Raw genomic sequence first — 21,961 nt, 5'->3', positions numbered from 1 at the left:
AATAGTCTATTCTTTCTTTTTCTCTGTCCATTATCAATTTATGCAAGTCTTAAAATTTCCAAGAAATCCAAAACATTTACTTGTTTTAAAATAAATTGCATGTTTTGATTTTGCAGATGAGCAGGATGAAGAAGCAGTTGCGACAGGAGGAAAGGTAACAATTTAGTTTTGGCCTGGTGTGGGAGGAAATTTCTAAGGGTTCTGTGTATTGAACAGTAGAAATACTGAATTGGAAGTATGTTTAGGCATCTATTTTGAATACCTTTTTTTTTTTTTTTTTAGATTTATTTTTTATTTCTTTCCTCTTGCCCCCCAGTTGTCTGCTCTCTCTGTCCATTCACTCTGTGTTCTTCTGTGTCCACTTGTATTCTTGTCAGTGGCACCAGGAATCTGTCTCTTTTTGTTGCATCATCTTGCTGCGTTAGCTCTCCGTGTGTGTGGCCCCACTCCTGGGCAGGATGTGCTTTTTTCGCATGGGGCAGCTCTCCTTACAGGCACTGTCCTTTCACGTGGGATTCCCCTATGTGGGGGACACCCTGTATGGCAGCGCACGCACTCCTTGTGCACGTCAGTGTGTGGACTAGCTTCACCACATGGGTCAGGAAGCCGTGGGTTTGAACTTTGGACCTCCCATGTGGTAGGAGGATGCTCTATCCATTGAGCCAAATCCGCTTCCCAGTCCCTTCTTATTTTGAATTTTTCTTTTTCTTTTTTTTTTTTTAAAGATTTTTATTTTTTTTATTTATTTAATTCCCCTCCCCTCCCCCGGTTGTCTGTTTTTTCTGTGTCTTTTTTTTTTTTTGCTGCGTCTTGTTTCTTGTTTCTTTGTCCGCTTCTGTTGTCGTCAGCGGCACGGGAAGTGTGGGCGGCGCCATTCCTGGGCAGGCTGCTCCCTCCTTCGCGCTGGGCGGCTCTCCTTATGGGTGCACTCCTTGCGCGTGGGGCTCCCCTACGCGGGGGACACCCTGCGTGGCGCGGCACTCCTTGCGCGCATCAGCACTGCGCATGGGCCAGCTCCACACGGGTCAAGGAGGCCCGGGGCTTGAACCGCGGGCCTCCCATGTGGTAGACGGACGCCCTAACCACTGGGCCAAAGTCCGTTTCCCTTGAATTTTTCTTTTTAACATTCTCCCCAAATAGATGTCTTCCTTGGCCCCAAAGTTTTAAGAGGAAATTCTCTGTCTTTTCATGTGTAGTGTGTCTTAATATGCTCTAATTTCTGGTTTCATTCTTCCCTGGTTGCAAGGTACTAATACTGATAACTGACCACAGTGTTCCATGTCTTGATTTTCTTACTTCCATTTGTATCACTATAACACTAATCCCCGCCAGTGTAACTGTTGCATCAGGCTTTTTTGACTTTTCTTGACCCTTGTAGTTATCCACTTTGTTTTTTCATTTCTGATGTAGGAGATATATAAAAAATTATGCTGTTTGGAGTTGTTAGATTTAAGGCAGGATTTTACCTCTATTTTTAATAAATGGCCCATTGTTTCGACTTGTAATTTTTATTTTCCTCCATAGAAAAAAAAAAGCCACTTTTTAAAAAAGACCACATTAATTTAAACTTTTAAACTGTATGAGATCAAATATTACATAGTAAAATGAACCAAGAGTGTAATGTAATATATTAATACTACAAGTTGTTATTTTTGCCCTGTGTTTCTAAGTATAATTAACTCCTAATCTCTTTTTTTTTTTAAAGAAGGTACTGGGTATCGAACCTGGGACCTCATGCATGGCAAGCCGTTAACATCCCCTCCTCTCTAATCTCTTCTTTTTAAATTTTTAAAAAAATTTTCTGTAATTACCCAAATGGTTACCTTTACTACAGGTCTTTATTTCTTTATACCACTTTGACCTACTGACTAATGTCCTTTACTTTTTTTTTAAACAAATATACTTTACTGATACATACTAATAAAGCATACAGTTCATCCAAAATGTACAAGCAGTGATATTTGGTGTAATCACATTATTGTGCAACCATTGCTTCAGTCATTATTAGAGCATTTTCATTATTTCAATAATAATTAAAAATCATATATAAAGTAGACAAGAAAATTCTTCACCTCTCAATCTCTCTCTTTTTCCTCTACTGTACGTAGCTGCTATTTCTGGCTTTTTTTTTTTTATAAGATGAGTAATTTCTTATTTTTATTTGCTCACAGAAAGATACTTGGAACAAATAGGTATAAAATGGTATATGTCTTATTTAGCAATATGTTTCCACAGTAATAAAGTAATAAAATTTTCAAAAGCACATTTATCCTATGTCCCACCCTCTAAAAAAAGGTCAGTTCTTTTAATTCTCAGGAACTAAGACATATGATAAATCAAGTTTTTAAAAATTATATGTATAATACAAACGATAAGTAGGTCTGAAAATCCAATTAATGAATAAATTTTCATTTTTTTGTAATTTGCGTGAAGCCTGTTCCCTTTCTATTCATGTCTTCCCATCAAAATAATATAGAAAGCTGAGTACAATATATACATTTTCCTGTCCTAAGGGAAAATATAGGTATATTTAATATACAGTGAACATGCCATGTATTTTCTTAAAGCCAAGAAAATTCTGATTTTCTGTACCTTGAAGGTGATACAGTAGAAGGCAGATAAATACCCAAACCATTTATGATAAAATTTAGCTAATTTAGCTGATTGCATATACCCTGACCTTGATAAAAAATGTTTAACCTTAAGTTTTAATTATGAAGACTCAATCAGTTAAAATAAAGGTGTTGGATATGCTGCTAGATAATTGGTCTGGACTCTCTTCATTTAACTTGGTGTTTAATCTTATGATAAACTTGCCTTCTCTGAGTTGATTCCCTTATCTGTAAAAAGGGAGGCAGAAAATTTGCTGTGTTAGTTGGCCATCTTGTGAAGGTACCTTGAAAACTGTCAGATTGTTTTCCTGGTCCTTGAAGTGGACACTATCTGACCTAATAATTTGAAATTTAAAAGCTATTATATATCTTTCTGTTTTTTCTTTCTCTGAACTTTGGCTTTTTCTATAGGAAGATGAAGATCCTAGCAAAAGTGATCAAAGTCGCTCAGTCGATCCTGGTGAAGATAACGTAACAGAGCAGACCAATCACATTATTATTCCTAGCTATGCATCCTGGTTTGATTATAACTGGTGAGTGGTTTGCTTAAGACTGTGAATATTGTACTTAGGATTGGGAAAATTTTCTTTGAAATCATGTTGTTCCCAAGTCAGTAGTCAGTGTCATACAAGATGTAGAGAGATGTAAAATGATTTTTATCATTGGAATATGTTCTTCCAAACAGTCAAGGGATGGAAACTAGATTGTATTGTAACTTAGGGTTGTACAATTTTGAAAGCTTAAACCAAACTTAGCTGGAATCAGGTGTAATTCAGACAGAGATGCTTGCTTATATATAATTTTAAAACTCGATGTTGATTTATGTGAATTTAAAATATTAAATTTATAGAAGAAAAAAAGTATCTCACTATAAAGTAATATCCACTTGTAATAGGAAACATTTTAGTATTAGAATGCTTTTAACTTATATATCCAGGATTGTAAAAAAAGTTCAGGAAAACAGACCACAGCATCCTCCCTGTTATTTCAGCAACTCCTTGGCATCTGTGGAGCACAGTTGGAAATAACTGGAGTTCTGTATAGCTTATTTACTAATCAGTTATGAGTTGTGATTGTTTCAAATAAAGTTGAAACAGCAGTTATTTCGTTGTTTGGTTTTGATTTTTAAATATATGTATCAGAACATACCCTCCAAATAGAGTTTAGCTTTTTTAACATAATTTCTTTGGAAGGTTGTATAGTTACTTCATTGATGATTCCATTACTGAAATCATTGGAGTTCTTTTTGGGTCTTTTGCTTGCTCTCAGTTATTATTGCACTAACATTCTTCAAGGATAGATCTGATTAAAAAATATATATCTAGTAATCATTAGAAGACAATTTAAAAGAATAGCGCAGCTGGTCCACTTGAGTCGCATACTTTATTTGTGTCCAAAAAAAAAAGATATGACTGAAATGTTGGGTCTTGTCCTTGTGTCTTTACCATCAATTCTGAATGATATTCCTGGATGTTTTGAGTGGATATGAACTGGAAAGAAATAAGTGTCTAACTTATCTTTGAAGGTCAGTCTTCATTCTATTGATATTTGCATTTTATATAAATTCCGAAGTATCTCAGTCTTAGTATTCTATTTTCATGTTTAAGATTCAAAATTTTAAAACTTAGATTTTTGTTTGTGTATCCTAATAATATTATGTTGATATATTAAGGTAACCTTTTATCCACTGTCCCCATTTTTCTTTTCAGTGAACAATTACTAATTATTAGTATACTTAAATAGTAATTTACTTTCTGAAAACATATTCAGTTTTTAGGTATTTTTTAACTTATAGTGTTATTTTAAAATAGTGATAATTTATTGCATTGAAATTGACAAATGTGAGAAGTCACTAACAGAAAGGCTTATTGGGGCATACCTGACAAACTATCATTCTTTTCCTTAAAAAAAAAAAGGAAAGGAAATAGTCACAACAGATGAAACTGTAGGTTTTCATAGGTTGCAGAAATACTCATTTGCATGATCATCTTTGCTTCACAATGCTTACTGTTAGATTGATGATAGATATTAATATAGTAATATTAATGTAGATTAATATTAAATAGTAATATTTTATAGATGAACTACTTGCCACTTCAGTTAAAAAGTGTTCCAGAGTTAGAGTTAATAATTGGAATAACACAGGTTTTATTTATTTATTATTCTAAACTCTTCTCATCTTACTGTTTGTCTTTCCTTTTTGACCTATCTGGTGAAAAGGAAAGTGCTTGGCATTAAACATTCTTGTGTTTTCTTCTTGGAGAATCCATAAATAGGTTTTTGGTGGGTTTTTCCTAACCTGTAACAATTAAAACAATATGAAGTATTTTAAAACTATATAATTAATTGCCTGCAGCTATTTTTTTCATAGTAAAACTTGGAAAGTCATGTAGCATTAATTCTTTTTGTTCCATATTTTTCTAGAAGATAGCTATTTCAAACATTTTCAAATGTTACAAATAATGGGTGAGATAGTTTCATTACGTTCACACAGACCACTGATTTGCACTTTTCATATAACCAATACTTAATATCTTACATATGTGGAAAGCCAGTGTAAAGCTAAATTGTCATCAGGAAAAACATGGATTTGTGCTAATGTCAGAAACATTGTGCTACTCAACTGGTTTCATATTGCCAAGTATATCCTGTATACTTTTCCAGGCTGAATTGTATCTATTCTTTTCTTTCTTTCTATTGCAAAATATAAGCTGCTTAGTAATTAATGTTAGGCAGCCTGTTCTATTTGTGAGTTTGTCATAATTCTGCCCATTTAATATTTTTCCCTTTTTATTTTTTATTTTTCTTTTGTGTTTGTGTGAAGCACCAGGGCTGGGAATTGAACCCTGGCCGTTGTATGTGGAAAGCTTGCACTCAACCACTTAGCCACATCAGCTCGCCAATATTTTTTTCCTTTTTTTAAAGGCATGTGTGAATATTGTAAAAGGGTGTTTAGTAAATTTGAATTTGTATGATAAAGCTTTCAGGTGTTTTAGAATTCTTAGATAGGGAAGTTTACTCTGTAAACATCAAAATATTAGCCAGCCCAATAGTTATGAATGTACTTTCACTAAGATGTATTTGAGTACTTGGTGAGTATATTAATTTTCATTAGTATTGTGATTGCTCTTTCTCTCCCTTCTCGTTTTCTTTTTCATGGAAGCACTTGCTATTTAGTGTTGACAAAGTAAATGTTCAGCAGTGTGCTCTGTTTTAAAGGTGTAAATGGGACAGAATAAATTGTGAAAGGAAATGTCAGTGACTGAAAACTATAATCATAGCCTTCATTTTAACAGGATTTTTTGAGAACAGTTTTGCAAATACTTAATGTTTATTGATGATTATGGAAGAATTGTGAATAAGGTTTCAGTGGACTATATTATCCCTTGAGAGAAATATTTTGTCTTTTTCTGTGTAATTTCAGAGGTCTTATTTTGTTTTAAGAAAGTCCAAAGTGAAATATGTATCAAATGAAGTTAATAAGATTTCTAAAGTTGATAATTTTGTGCAAAGTATGGTGTTATCGTGGAACTTGTTATATATTTATTCAGATCAACAATTTAAGAAAACACTACTAGAATTATAGTTGGTTCATTTGTAGTGTGTTATTCATGATCATTTTACATGGCCTCTACTGTGCTTAAAACCAGTAACATTTTATAAAGCGCTAATTGTGCTTATCTAAAAGTTACAGATTAGTTCGTGATTTTATTAAAAGCAGTAGATGATGGAAATTTTTTTTAAAGATCTATGTATTTATTCCTCCCCATCCCCTTGTTGTTTGTGCTTTCTGTGTCTGTTTGTCTTCCTCACGTCTTGAGGAGGAACCTGGAACAGAACCTGGGACCTCTGGTGTGAGAAGGAGGTGCCTAATCACTTGAGCCACCTCCATTCCCTGCTTTGTTGTGTCTCTCATTATGTTTTTCTTCTTATGTCTTTTGTTGTGTCATCTTGCCGCAGACATTGCGCCAGCTAATTTTCTTTAGGAGGCACTGGGAACCGAACCAAGGGCCTCTCTCATATGATAGGCAGGAGCTCAATCACTTGAGCCATATTCACTTCCCAATGATAATTGGCCCAATGGGAATGGTGGATTTGGCCCAGTGGATAGGGCATCTGCCTACCACATGGAAGGTCCAAGGTTCAAACCCAGGGCCTCTTGACCCATGTGATGAACCGGCCCACATGAAGTGCTGATGTGCGCAAGGAATGCCATGCCACACAGGGGTGTCCCCTGCGTAGGGGAGCCCCACGTGCAAGGAGTGCACCCTGTAAGGAGAGCCACCCAGCACGAAAAAAAGTGCAGCCTGCCTAGGAATGGCGCCACACACGTGGAGAGCTGACGCAGCAAGATGACGCGACAAAATGAGACACAGCTTCTGGGTGCTGCTGACAACAATACAAGCGGATACAAAAGAACACACAACGAATGGACACAGAGCAGACAACTGGGGGGGGTGGGGAAAGGGAGAGAAATAAATAAATAGAAATAAATAAATAAAAATTTAAAAATGAAAAATAAAAATTAATTCTCCACCAAGTTTACGAGGGCTGGACTGAAACACATTGATGTTACGACACTGAGAAACTGATAATTGTAAATTCTATTGTCCCTTTAGTGGTTGGTCATTGTTTCATCAAGTTATTGATATGTCATCCTTCTTTGATACTTGGCAACCCACTTTCAAAGAACTCTCATCATCTAGTCATATCGAGTCAAGTCAGGAATTTTTTGAGTTTGGTTATAGGAATAGAAAACTGAAAGCTCTCCTCCTTAAACCTTATTATAGATTGTTAATACATAGAAATTTGTGCAAGTCATTTAGTTTTGTCAAGCAGTGGTCAGTATTTGAATTTTGTCAGTTTTGCTTTAAAAATTCAACAACCTTAGTTCAAATCTTAGGGTTTTATTCTTTCTCAGAAAGACTGCCAACCCCCCCCCCTTTTTTTTCCTTTTCAGTATTCATGTGATTGAACGACGTGCTCTTCCTGAGTTTTTCAATGGAAAAAACAAATCCAAGACTCCAGAAATGTGAGTGTGAAACTTTTAGTAAAGATGAAATCATTGTATATTTGACTGAGGCTAGTTTAAGAAAAGTTGTTGTATGTATGGGGTGGGAATGGGACATATCAGTGTGCAGGAGCTCTTAAAGCACATTTATAATTTAGCTGTTGCTGATTCTTGGAAATTTGCAAATACCTTAATCTAGTCAAAGTGTAGTATTCATATCTCAGCTGTACAACCTTCTTTGCTTCAAAGTTTGTTTCTGTTTTCTTCTTCCTTAACCTTGAATGGTATGTGCATCAGTTATTGCAGCTGAACATTGAATTTGGTCATGGGCATTCACTAAAATGAATAAAATAACCTTTACTAACTTGTATTTGCATAGGTGTTATGGATTATGTTTATTTTATATAATAATCCGTAAGAACATGGAATCTTTACCATATCTCTCTCATGAATGACTAGTAATTTTTAAAAAATGCCCAGTATGATATACCTGTATGTGAATTGATCTTAATTGCCTATGGCATTGTTATGCTTTTGTATTGGAAAGATAGAGTTTATCAGAAAATATTTTTGTTGGCATGTAGTTTTGTAAACCCTTGCCCCTAAAATAAATCTATACCTATCATATTATAAATACCCTTGCATGTATTATTTTCATGCTATTAATCTGTTGTGTCTCACACATATTATTGCACAAATTGATGGCCTTTAGTGAAGGACTAACTTCTGTAATTGTTCATGTAAAATGACACATGGCATAACAGTTAATTGAATAATAAATATTTTCTGTTTGTGGTTTTTCCATGATAGTTTAAGAATCTAAGTTTAACTGTCAAAGATATTTTCATCCATTCCATAACAAAGTTTTAAGGAGTCATTTAAATCCAGAACCAAAGATTTGACATATCAAAGCCCTGTTGTTTTTTGTTTGTTTGTTTTGTTTTTGTTTTTGTTTTTGTTTTTGTTTTAATTTTTATTTTTATTTTTATTTATTTAATTCCCCTCCCCTGGTTGTCTGTTTTCTGTGTCTTTTTGCTGCGTCTTGTTTCTTTGTCCGCTTCTGTTGTCTTCAGCGGCACAGGAAGTGTGGGTGGCGCCATTCCTCGGCAGGCTGCTCCCTCCTTCGCGCTGGGCGGCTCTCCTTATGGGTGCACTCCTTGCGCGTGGGGCTCCCCTACGTGGGGGACACCCCTGTGTAGCACGGCACTCTTTGCGCGCATCAGCACTGCGGATGGGCCAGCTCCACACGGGTCAAGGAGGCCCGGGGCTTGAACCGCGGGCCTCCCATGTGGTAGACGGACGCCCTAACCACTGGGCCAAAGTCTGTTTCCCTGTTTTTGTTTTTAACCTGTTCAGGGGTGATCATCATTTTTCTAGCGATTTGCTTATTGCTGCTGATTTGCATATTGTCAACATTTAGAAATACTTAGGTTTTTTTGGCACAGTGTAGCATTTTAGCCTGTATTACTTGGTTAGTTCACCTTTGAGTGGTCTTTGTTTTTCTGCCTGAGCGTATTATATTTGGGCCTTTTTAAGCAGTGTACTTTTTCCATTTTAATGTAGCTGACCTCAGGCTGCCCAGTTTATGGTTTGTGTGTGTGCCAACAACTGTTGATTAAAATTGTTTTTAAGTATTTTGTGGCAGAAATACTTGGGTATATTGTACAATCTGCTGTAACTCAGAGTTCCCGATTTTCTTCTTCCTTTTTTTAAATTTAATTTTATTTCTTTCCCCTTGTCCCCCGCCCCAGTTGTCTGTTCTCTGTGTCCATTTTGCTGCATGTTCTTCTTTTGTCCACTTCTGTTGTTGTCAGCAGCACAGGAATCTTTGTTTCTTTTTTTGTTTGTTTGTTTGCGTCATCTTGTGTCAGCTCTCCGTGTGTGCGGCACCATTCCTGGGCAGGCTGAAATTTCTTTCGTGCTGGGCGGCTCTCCTTATGGGGCTCACTCCTTGTGTGTGGGGCTCCCCTATGCAGGGGAAACCCCTGCATGGCAGGGCACTCCTTGCACGCATCAGCACTGTGCGTGGGGTGGGCCAGTTCCACATGGGTCAAGGAGGTCCGGGGTTTGAACCGTCGACCTCCCATGTGGTAGACAGATGCTCTAACCACAGGGCCAAGCCTGCTTCCTCCTTTTTATATATTCTCGTCTTTCTTTTGAGTTCAGCTTCACAGGTTCTACTAACTGCCCAGCTGGAACTCCCCTCAAGAACTGCCATCCCAAAGATGTGTGACCATTGTCAGAGGTAGTACATGTAAGGCTCTATCTAGGAAGGGCATAGCAGTGAGAATCATCAGTAGTTAAGATCATGGAATCCAGAGCCAGCACACTCCCTATGTTGAATTTTGGCTCCATAACTTACAAGCCTTGTGGTTTGGGGCAAATTTTCTGACTCCTCTGCTTTAATTTTCTCATCTGTGCGTGAGATAAGAGACCCTACTTCATATGGGGGTTGTCAGGATTAAATGGATAAAACGCTGGTAGTAAGGGAGACAGCCTAGGTAACCATTCTGTAGGCAGCCAAGGATTAATCATCATTCTCTATGACCAAATACAAATGTATTTGTGTTACTTCACATAAACTTCATCATTTTACCTGTTATACATTTTAAACAGTTGTTTTACATAGTAGGGATTCTTATCATGAGTTTTTTATGACTGTAAATGCTTAATAAAGTACCACTGTTCTTAAGTGAATTATTGTCTTACCTTTTTGTATTTGGTTGTGAAGAATCTAAAGTTTTCAATAAATACTTGTACAGTTAAGACTCATTAGAGGCCAGGCTCTTTCCTATTTTCTCTCTCCTGCCCACTTTCATCCTGTCTCCTCCTCTGGCTGTGAGCTGTGTATGTTTCTGAGACTAGGACTTAAACGTGTTCAGAATGAAGGCATCGTGGACATTCTAAAGCTTATTATATAGCTGAACTTGAAACAGCTTCAACCTCAGCATTTTACCATTAAGGGATCCTAGAGCTTTGGTCTGATTTGAAGCGGGAATGGATCAGAAAGCACATACGAGTCATAGGCTTGAACCAGAAGTCACTTCTGACCATCCTTGATGAATGCTTCCTGCTGGTTGAAAGAGTGCGTGAGCTCCTGACTTATGTTAAAGTGAAGCTCTCTCTTAGCCTGAAATAACAGCAGGCAGATCATCACCTCACATGTTGTTCTGTGACACTGAGTTCTAATAAAGCACTTTATTGCTGTCATTTCTTAGATACTTGGCATATCGAAATTTTATGATCGACACATATCGCCTGAATCCCCAAGAGTATTTAACCAGCACTGCTTGTCGGAGAAACTTGACAGGAGATGTGTGTGCTGTGATGAGGTAAAGTGACTTTTTTCAGACATTACATTGCTGCTTAACGAGTGATTAAACTGAGGGTTTTCTTGCTTAATAAAACATCTAAATTTTTTGTCTTTCATTTAGAGGTTGAATATTTTTAATACCTTAGCGTTTTTACCTCTTTTCCAGATTTTGCGATTTGTATCTTTTATTTTATATAGTCAAATAATAATATGGCCAGGTATGCAGGATGGGTTGGGATGGGAACTGGATAAGCTCTGTGTTGTAGATCTCTCTCAAGAAAAAGAAAAAAATGGGGATTTTCTATGAATTTGGTCTCTTTCTTAATTCTTTCTCCGTGGATATAAATGAACATTTGATTGCTCATTTCTGTGATTGAAATGATTGTGCTCTATTACTAAGTTTTGGGGTGCTGTATTATCAACATTATGTGGGCTTTGTAGAAATTGTCCTTATATAACTCACCAGATTTGTCAGATGCGTTGTGGTGGTTCATAGCCCTCGGGGGACATGTTTACTTATTGTTACAGTTTATTTTGTCTAATGGTCATATGATGGTTATGTAGGAAAGTTTATATTTTTTACATTTTAATTTCAGTGCTTTATTCCTTAGGGTCCATGCCTTTTTAGAGCAGTGGGGACTTGTTAATTACCAAGTGGATCCAGAAAGTCGACCTATGGCAATGGGACCTCCTCCAACTCCTCATTTTAATGTATTAGCTGACACCCCCTCTGGGCTTGTGCCTCTCCATCTTCGATCACCTCAGGTAAGTTAATGCTACCTTTCTTCAGCCTGTCTTTTTTTTTTTTTTAAGATTTATTTTTTATATTTATTTCTCTCCCATTCCCGCCCCCCCCCCCCACCTGCCCCGGTTATCTGTTCTCTGTGTCTATTTGCTGTGTCTTCTTTGTCCACTTCTGTTGTTGTGAGCAGCACGGGAATCTGTGTTTCTTTTTGTTGCATCATCTTGTGTCAGCTCTCCGTGTGTGCAGCACCATTCCTGGGCAGGCAGCACTTTCTTTCGCACTGGGCGGCTCTCCTTTCGGGGCACATTACATGCGCGTGAGGCTTCCCTACGTGGGGGACACCCCTGTGTAGCACGGCACTCCTTGCGCGCATCAGCACTGCACGTGGGCCAGTTTCACATGGGTCAAGGAGACCCAGGGTTTGAACCGCGGACCTCCCATGTGGTAGACAGACGCCCTAACCACTGGGTCAAGTACGCTTCCGAGCATATTTTCTAATAGACAACCAGTTAGTATCCTTCAGGTAATTAATACTATATTGAAGTTTTTGCTAGTGCTAGGTCTTAGCTTAGGATGAGTCCATAAGAGTATTTGGTGGTTAGGTTAATGCTCCTTACCCCTCCCCAAGCTTCTGTGCCTTATCCTATCAACTAATAGATTTACCTCCCTACTCATACCTCCCTTTCTTTGTCTGCGATCACAAGACATTAAGCAAGCAGATTACACAATAATGTTCTTGTTTACTTTGTTTCCTTCCTTTCATCTATGTCCTAGAAATGTAATTTTTAACTTAACCTGGCAATTAGGGAGCAAATATCCATACATTCTTTTTTTTTTTTTTTAAAGATGTATTTCTTATTTCTTTTTTTCCCCTCCCCCCCAGGTGTCCTCTGTGTCCATTCATTGTGTGTTTTTCTGTGTGTACTTGTATTCTTGTCCACGGCACTGGGAATCTGTTTCTTTTTTGTTGCGTCAGCTCTCCATGTGTGCGGTGCCACTTCTGGGCAGGCTGCACTTTTTTACACGGGGTGTCTCTCCTTATAGGACACATTCCTTGTGTATGGGGCTCCCCTATGCGGAGAACATCCCTGCATGGCATGGCACGCCTTGTGCGCATCAGCACTGAATGTGGGCCAGCTCATCACATGGGTCAGGAGGCCCTGGGTTTGAACCCTGGGCCTCCTGTGTGGTAGGTCGATGCTCTATCAGTTGAGCCAAATCCGCTTCCCCATACATATTTTCTTGAAAAGATTATTAAGTAAACCACATTATTATCATTATGTTAGAATGATACCATGAACCTAAGTTATGAATTGCCTTCCATTGTGAAACACAAGAGCGCATTAAAGAAAATTTGTTTATTTTTTCTGTGATTTATAGAGGGTACCAGAAATTTTTCATGTATGTTGATCTTTTTGTTTTAAATGTGGTATAGTGGTCTGGCTTTGTTTTTCTTTTTAAGAATATCCACCAGGGGTGGTTTAAGTGCCACTATTAAATAATAGTGTTTTAAAAACTTGGAGATTAATACCGCCATTTATCTGACTCATAGGTCCCTGCTGCTCAACAGATGTTAAATTTTCCTGAAAAGAACAAGGAAAAACCAATTGATTTGCAAAACTTTGGCCTCCGCACTGATATTTACTCCAAGAAGACTTTAGCAAAGGTAATAATTTTTCCCTAGACACAAGTACTACAATCCAGCATGTTACTCTTTGTTCTGTCTAATGAATATCATTTTCCATAAGAAACATCATTTACTTTCTATAATGGAAGGAGGTGAGTATTCTGCTCAATTCTGGCTGCATTTTATAAATCAGAAATCACTTATCTTACCTTTTTTTCCCCTTGGTATGGTTAGAAAGTTGTGTTTTTTTGTTTTTTTGTTTTTGATTTTTTATTGAAGTATATCATTCATACATGAACATGCATAAACAATAAATGTATAGTAAAGATTGTGAACTTGCAAAATAAACATATATAACATCACACAGGGGTCTCATACATCACCCCTCCACCGACAGTTTACATTGTTGTGAAACATTTGTTAAAAACTATGCAAGAACATAGTGAAAATATTACTACCAACTATAGTCCTTATCTTACATTTAGTGTATTTTTCCCCCAACCCACACTTCTTTTTTTTTTAATATATTTTTGTTACAGATGTTGTGAACTTGTAAAACTGTCATACAGATGTGTAGCTTTTCCGTACAACACCACACCATGATGGAACATTTTCTTACAGATTATGAGATAATATCATCAGACATTATCACTAGTCATGGTGATAATACATTTGGCACACTTGCTCCATGCACCTCCATTATCAATACAGACAAGCTTTGGCATTGATGCAAGAATATTTTAGTGTTGCTGTTAACCACAATCTAGGTCGCACCAATTGTACTTTCCCCATGCTTTTCCATATTCCCATCACCCTGCAATACTGATGTACATCTGCTCTAACTCACGAAAGGACTCTCTTGCATTTTTACCTTTAACCACTATCCTTAGCCACCTCTGGGTTCACTGTATTATTCAGTCCCTAGATTATTCTTCAGCTTGCTTTCTATTGACATTTACTTCCCCAGACTTCTGTTTCTAGCCGCAATCCCATTTATAAACCAGTTGCTACTCACCACAATGTGTTACCATCAGCTCTATCCATTTACACACTTTTACAGTCATGTTACTTAAAACTTCTGCATACATTATGCATCAGTAGTTCTTCTCAACCCTCCTCTTACTTCCTAATAACCTATACTCTAGGTTTTAATCCCATGTGTTTATTATTTGTATTTAGTTCATATTAATGAGAGCATGCAGTATTTGTCCTTTCGTGTCTGGCTCACTTTACTTAGTATAATGTGTTCACGACTCACCCATGTTATCACATGTGTCCCAATTTCATTTCTTCTTACTGCAGCATAGTATTCCATCATATGTATGTACCACATTTTGTTTATCCACTCATTGGTGGATAGACACTTCTATTGTTTCCATCTTTTGGAATAATGCCAGTATGAACATTGGTGTGCAGATGTCTGTTCGTGTCATAGTTTTTTAGTTCTTCTGGATATATTCCTAGTAGAGGAGTTGTTGGGTCATATGGCAGTTCTATATTTAGCTTCCTGAGGAACCGCCAAACTGTCTTCCACAGAGGCTGCACTATTTTATTTTACACTTCCTATTTCTCCACATCCTCTCCAGCACATACAGTCGTCTGTTTTTTTTTTTTCCTTGGTAAACTTTTAATTTTTTTTAATTTTTTAATAAATTTTATTTTATTTATTTTTTTAAAAAATATTACATTCAAAAAATATGAGGTCCCCATTCACCCCCACCGCCCCCACCCCACCACTCCCCCCACAGTAACACTCTCCCCCATCATCATGACACATCCATTGCATCTGGTGAGTACATCTCTGGGCATCGCTGCACCCCATGGCCTGTGGTCCATACCAAAGCCCACACTCTCCCATGTTCCATCCAGTGGGCCATGGGAGGACATACAATGTCCGGCAGTTGTCCCTGCAGCACCACCCAGGACAACTCCAAGTCCCGAAAATGCCTCCATATCTCATCTCTTCCTCCGAATCCCCCACCCAGCAGCCACCATGGCCACTTTTTCCACACCAATGCCACATTTTCTTGATTATATAACCACAATAGTTCATGAATAGAATATCATTAAATCCACTCTAATCCTTAGTATTCCTCCTTCCTATGGACCTTGGCTTGGTTGTGTCCATTCCACATCTATGTCAAGAGGGGGCTTAGATTCTACATGAATACTGGATGCAATCCTCCTGCTTTCAGTTGTAGTAGGCATTCTAGGCTCCATGGTGTGGTGGTTGACCTTCTTCAACTCCATGTTAGCTGAGTGGGGTAAGTCCAATAAATCAGAGTGTAGGAGCTGAAGTCTGTTGAGGCTCAGGGCCTGGCTATCATATTGTCAGTCCAGAGATTCAAATCCCCTAGGTATATCTTAAACCCCAGCACCAACTACAATTCCAGTAAAGTAGCATGAAAGGCTTGTGAAAAGAGATCCCATCTGAGTCCAGCTCCATCACACAGAAACACCAGCTCCAAAGAAGGGCCAACTGACATGGGAGTGAACTCCATCTGCCATGACCATAGAATCTGTGGGTTTCTTTAGCCCTCAAAAGAACCAATACCCTGGGTTGTATCTACTTTATCTGTGTTTGAGACTCTGCTCAGGTGTGCATAAGGGCGATCCTTCTAAAACCTCCAGACTCTTTTTTTAGAGACTCATAGCCATATAAACTCATTTGTCCTCTCCATTTCCCCCTTACTTTAGGTCAAATAGCATTTTTAACTCCTGTTATTATATGTAGACTGGGATATTCTGCTGGTCCACGTTGAACCTTTAATTCAAGGTCATTTTCTAGTTACTTCATCAGCTGGTACTTGGTAATGATCCCTCGGTGCCAGGGAGGCTTATCCCTGGGTGTCATGTCCCACGCTGGGGGGAAGGCATTGCATTTACATGCTGAGTTTGGCTTCGAGACTGGCCACATTTGAGTAACACGGAGGCTGTCAGGAGGGAACTCTTAGGCACAGTGCTGCTCTAGGCCTTGTTCTTATTTCAGGTGTATAGGCTCACAAGCATAGTCATTAGTATCAGGGGCTCACTGTTGGACCCTCATTCCTTCCTGGTCCTTAATGTTGCACCTGGGGGACTGCCACTGCTCCCCTAGGGACCACGACATAGCCCCCCCCCCCCCGACCGGGAACCCAGTATCCCCCCAGCTGTTGTTTTTAATTGTTTCCACTATGAGTATAGCCAAACATTTCCATGCACCCCTGACACATGCCCTATATAGATCCCTGTCAACCATATGTCCTGTCAATAACATCCCATACCAGTATTCCTCCGCTGCCATTGTTGAACCACTCTGTGATCGAAAACTTCCTGAAAAGTGAAGCCCAATATAACGTCAGGTTCCCTTAATAGTAAAATGGAATATAGTGATGAGTGCCAAGGTTAGATATAGAATACATATTGATTTGGAAAAATTCTACATCCTATCTTTTTCTTTTCTTTTTTCCTAATTATTGAGCTTCTCTTCACAAGAGCCATAGATCACAGTAATTCATATATACAATATACAGTACTCCCACATATCCATTATAAAACCTTTTCCCTTCCACAGCGATAATCTTTTAACTTATTCATATCATATTTACTGAAACTGATGTACAGATATTGAGATAATAGCTTTCAAACAAGGTAACATTTGTGTTTACATTGTGGTTTATACTTTAGGCTATACAGTTTTCTAAATTTTTTAGTTATCCTATGTTTTACATTGTGGTTTACATTATTAGTCTGTCGTCCCCTGTATGTTTTTGGTGTCATATTACATGTTTTATATCCATCCTTGTGTACTCTTGTGAAACACTTCTTTTGCCCTCACAGTTACTTTGGTTCCACCTATTCAATATCTATTTCCCCCTCCCCTTGGGCCCCACAGTGACAGTCAATCTTCATTTCTTGAGGAGCCATGTTCAGAGATACTCGCAACAGTGTTGAGGGCTTGACTTACTCAACTGTCCTAATGCCCTGGGAGCTACCCTTTCTCTTGAGAGATACAGTTCCCTCTATTTGATGGCATTAGTCCTCCCCAGGATGTGGGTCTACTTTCACTCTCATTATATGGGTCTCTACCCAATGGTATAACCCACTCTGGCAAAATGAGCATTCAGATATTCCCTAGGAGTCTGTCCTGCGTCAGATTATCCCCTTTGAGTATCTTAAACAGGTAACTTTACTAATTATATTTTGAAAAGGTTTTCTCAGCATTATACTCTCAACCAACACCTGACAATCTCGTATGTTTGTATGTTACCCCACCCTCCCCCCAATTTCTTGTGCAATATTACCCATCTGCCCATCCCTAGCCCCCCTCAAACCCCCAAAACCCCACCCAAAGGTAACCCTATGCCCCCATTTTATCTCTTCCTTGTGCCCATACTTACCTGCAGCTTATCATAGATTTCACCCATGTAGATGTCAGCTTACATCCTTCCTCTACCCCCCGATTTCCTGTAAGCCTATCTTCCAGTCTCTAAGTCCCTGAGGCAGCTTGCTTATTTCATATCATTGAGGTCATATAGTATTTGTCCTTCAATGCCTGGGTTGCTTCACTCAATATAAGGTTCTCAAGATTCATCCATGTTATCACGTGTGCTTATAGTGTATTTGTTCTTAAAGCCGAGTAGTATTCCATTGTGTGTATATACCACATTTTATTGATCCACTCATCTGTTGATGGGCATTTGGGTTGATTCCAACTTTTGGCGATAGTGATCAATGCTGCTATGAACATTGGTGTGCATATATTGGTTTGTGTCCTTGTTTTCAGTTCTGCTCGGTATATACCCAGCAGTGGTATTGCTGGGTCATATGGCAAAGCTATGGTTAGTTAACAGAGATTCAAACACAAGTGTCAGCAGTCTCACACAGCTTTCCGATAGTACTCAGGAGGAGCCACTTCATAGTCACTGGCACTAAACAGAGTTGCGGAATTCTTTGCCAGATACTTCAGGAAGTCATGAAGATAGTTCAGTAATAAAGCAAGGCTCTTCTCATCCAGAGGTGTATAGGCCAATATTGTTCAAATTTGTACAAATAATCTCAATAGATGTGGCGCTCCATAAACCTGGGACATGGGTGCATCAGGGTGATCTGCAAGGATTTCAGAATACTGAGGTCTCTCAAATTTGTAGAGCAGCTGAGTACCGAACATTACAATGAAGTATTCTTTTATCCCTGCCACAACTTCATTAACAGCATATTCTTTATTATCTTTGTCTCCTCATGATTTCTTGTAATTTGCATAATCCTCTTGAATGGAATCCACATTCTTCTTGGCAGGAAGTTAAAAGAGCTGTTTTTGCCTGGCAATGAAGTCCCAATCATCAACAAGCCATGGTTTTAGTTCTTCAGGAATCTTTACTTTAATTTCAACTCTGTTCATGAATGTTTCCTCATTTTCAACAGTTTGATCTACTCGGGCCCTCTTCTTCCCAGGTGGCTGCGGTGTCTCACTGGTACTACCACCATCTCCATTTCCAAGTGCTTTCTGTTTGTTCTTTTTTGTTTTCACTTCAACATTTTTCTGCTGCAGACCAGATGTCTTCTTTCCTGGGGCAGCCCCTCTCATCTTCCCCTCTGCATATTGCTCCTGATTGGCTTTTTGAAGTCCTCTCTGTTTCTGCAAATTGGTGTCCACGTATTTGAGTACTCTGCTTTCTGGAACCCATTCATCCCAGTTTTTATTCCACCCACCGTAACGTATAAAGTATTTCACTTTTTTGTCCTTTATGGCAACCTTTACTTCATAAAGCAGAGGCCCATGAAAGCACAGCACTCGCTCACCCTCCTGGAATTTAGGCTTCGGGTCCTGCTTCGGCGCCATTTATAAGTGATTGGCCGCCGCCTCCTTCTCTCACCACCCCCTGCTCCTTCTTTATTTATTAATGTGATGTATTATGCTGATTGATTTTGTTGTGTTGAACCAGCCTTGCATGCCTGATATAAAACCCACTTGATCATGATGGATAACTCTTTTAATGTGTTGTTGGATTCAATTAGCAAGTATTTTATTGAGAATTTTTGCATCTGTATTCATTAGAGAAATGGGTCTGTAATTTTCTTTTTTTGTAATATCTTTGTCTGGCTTTGGTATTAGGGTGATATTGGCTTCATAGAATGAGTTTGGTTGTGTTCCTTCTTGTTCAATTTTTTGGAAGAGCTTGAGTAAGATTGGTATTAAATCTTTGAATGCGTGGTAGAACTCACCTGTGGAACTGTCTGGTTCTGGGGTTTTCATTTTGGGGGGCTGTTTGATGACTATTTCAATCTCTTTACTTGTGATTGGTTTGTGAGGTCTTCTATTTCTTCTGGCGTCCAGTGTAGCTTGTTTGTACGTTCCTAGGAATTTTTCCATTTCATCTACGTTGTCTAGTTTTTTAACATAAAGTTGTTCATAGTATCCTCTTATGATCTTGCTTATTTCTGTGGTGTCAATAGTAATGTTCCCCTTTTCATTTTTTATTTCATTTATTTGCATATTCTTTTTTCAGTCTAGCTAAAGGTTTGTTGATTTTGTTAATCTTCTCGAAGAACTTTCAATTTTGTTAGTTCTATTCTGTTTTTTTCTCAATTTCATTTACTTCTGCTCTGATCTTTGTTATTTCATTCCTTCTACCTTGTTTAGGATTAGTTTGCTGTTCTTTTTTTTTTTTTTTAAAGATTTATTTATTTTATTTAATCCCCTCCCTCCCCCGGTTGTCTGTTCTCTGTGTCTATTTGCTGCGTATTGTTTCTTTGTCCGCTTCTGTTGTCGTCAGTGGCACGGGAAGTGTGGGCAGCGCCATTCCTGGGCAGGCTGCACTTTTCTTTCGTGCTGGGCGGCTCTCCTTACGGGCGCACTCCTTGTGCGTGGGGCTCCCCTATGCGGGGGACACCCCTGCGTGGCGCGGCACTCCTTGCGTGCATCAGCACTGCGCATGGGCCAGCTCCACACGGGTCAAGGAGGCCCGGGGTTTGAACCGCAGACCTCCCATGTGGTAGACGGACACCCTAACCACTGGGCCAAGTCCATTTCCCTGCTGTTTTTCTTTGTATTTCCTCCACCTGTGTAGTTAGGTCATTAATTTTAGCCCTTCTTTTTTAATGTAAGCATTGAAGGTTATAAATTTTCCTCTCAACACTGCTTTCGCTGATATGTTGTATTGTCATTGTCCTTTGTCTCAAGATATATATTGATTTCTTTTGAAATTTCTTCTTTGACCCACTGATTATTTAATAATGTATTGTTTAATCTCCATATATATGTGAGTTTCCCTTTTTTTTTGGCTTGTTGATTTCCAACTTTAGTTCATTGTGATCAGAGAAAGTGCTTTGTGACCCAGCATATGGTCTGTCCTGGATAAAGAGCCATGAGCACTTGAAAAGAATGTATATCCTGCTGTTTTGGAGTGCAGTATTCTGTATATGTCTTTTAGGTTTAGTTCATTTATCATATTATTCAAGCTCTCTGTTTCTTAATTGATATTCTGCCCAGATGTTCTGTCCAATGCTGAGAGTAGTGTATCGAAGTCTCCAACTGTTATTGTAGAGATGTCTATTTCTCCCTTCAGTTTTGCCACTGTTGCCTCATGTATCTTGGGGCATCCTGGTTAGGTGCATATTTATTGATCATGGTTATTTCTTCCTGGTGAATCATCCCTTTTTATTAATATGTAATGTCCTTGTCTTTTAAAAACAGTTCTGCTTTTAAAGTCTATATCATCCGACATAAGTATATCTACCCCAGCTTTTTTTTGGTTACTATACATGTAGTAACCGGCCTTTCACTTTCAATATATTGGTATCCTTGGGTCTAAGGTGAGTCTCTTGCAGACAACATATAGATGGCTCATATTTTCTTATCCATTTTGCCAGTCTGAGGCTTTTGATTGGGGAGTTTAATCCATTAACATTCATTGTTTTTATTGTAAAGGCAGTTCTTATTTCATCCATTTTGATCTTTGGGTTTTATTTGTCATATTATTTTTTTGACACTTTTAGTTACTGTTACTGATGTGAGTTGTCATTTGTAGACTCTTCCAGGCTTCTCTCTCCTGTCTTTTATTTTCAGGTTGCAGCACTCTCTTTAGTATTTCCTACAAAGCTGGTCTTTTTGTTATAAACTCTCAGTTTCTATTTATCTGTGAATATCCTAATCTCACTCTCGTTTTTAAAAGATAATCTTGCTGGTTATAAAATCCTTGGCTGGCAGTTTTTCTCCTGCAGTATCTTAACTATCTTAAATATATCATACCTTCTTGCCTCCATGGTTTCTGATGAGAAATCGGGATTTAATCTTATTGGGCATCCCTTATATGTTATGCATTACTTTTTTCTTGTTGCTCTCAGAATTCTCTCCTTGTCTTTGGCATGATTAGTATGTGTCTTGGAGTTGGTCCGTTTGGATTTGTTCAGATGGAAGTATGTTGTGCTTCTTGAACAATGATATCCGTATCCTTCAATAGGGTTGTGAAATTTTCTACCGTTATTTCTTCAAATATTCCTTCTGCCCCCTTTCCCTTCTCTTCTGGATTTTTAAAAATAACTTATTTTATATTATAGGGTATAGAAATAAAGCTGTTGAATTTCAAAAGAGAATTGGAACATGTAAAAGGAATCAAATGAATATTTCAGAATTGGGAAATGTAACTGAAATTACGTTCGATAGGTTTAATAG

General features: G+C 38.3%; 1 protein-coding gene and 1 pseudogene across 2 annotated transcripts in view; one reads left to right on the top strand and one right to left on the bottom strand.

Moving 5' to 3' along the window:
• The window catches only part of SMARCC1 (SWI/SNF related BAF chromatin remodeling complex subunit C1), a 226,989-nt gene that overhangs the window by 117,554 nt on the left and 87,474 nt on the right, over window positions 1–21,961 (top strand). For both annotated transcript variants that reach the window (XM_058288407.2, XM_058288408.2), the window contains exons 13-18: window positions 117–154; window positions 3,024–3,145; window positions 7,573–7,644; window positions 10,842–10,955; window positions 11,548–11,701; window positions 13,234–13,347. In XM_058288407.2, coding sequence (XP_058144390.1) covers window positions 117–154; window positions 3,024–3,145; window positions 7,573–7,644; window positions 10,842–10,955; window positions 11,548–11,701; window positions 13,234–13,347 — 614 coding nt within the window. The remainder of the gene's footprint in view (window positions 1–116; window positions 155–3,023; window positions 3,146–7,572; window positions 7,645–10,841; window positions 10,956–11,547; window positions 11,702–13,233; window positions 13,348–21,961) is intronic.
• Window positions 18,144–19,165, bottom strand: LOC101427059 (mortality factor 4-like protein 1 pseudogene; annotated as a pseudogene).

This window comes from Dasypus novemcinctus, chromosome 26 (genome assembly GCF_030445035.2).
Source record: "Dasypus novemcinctus isolate mDasNov1 chromosome 26, mDasNov1.1.hap2, whole genome shotgun sequence".
NCBI classification, from domain to species: domain Eukaryota; kingdom Metazoa; phylum Chordata; class Mammalia; order Cingulata; family Dasypodidae; genus Dasypus; species Dasypus novemcinctus.
Note: the sequence above shows the minus strand (reverse complement) of the source record. Positions and strands in the feature narration are given on the sequence as shown.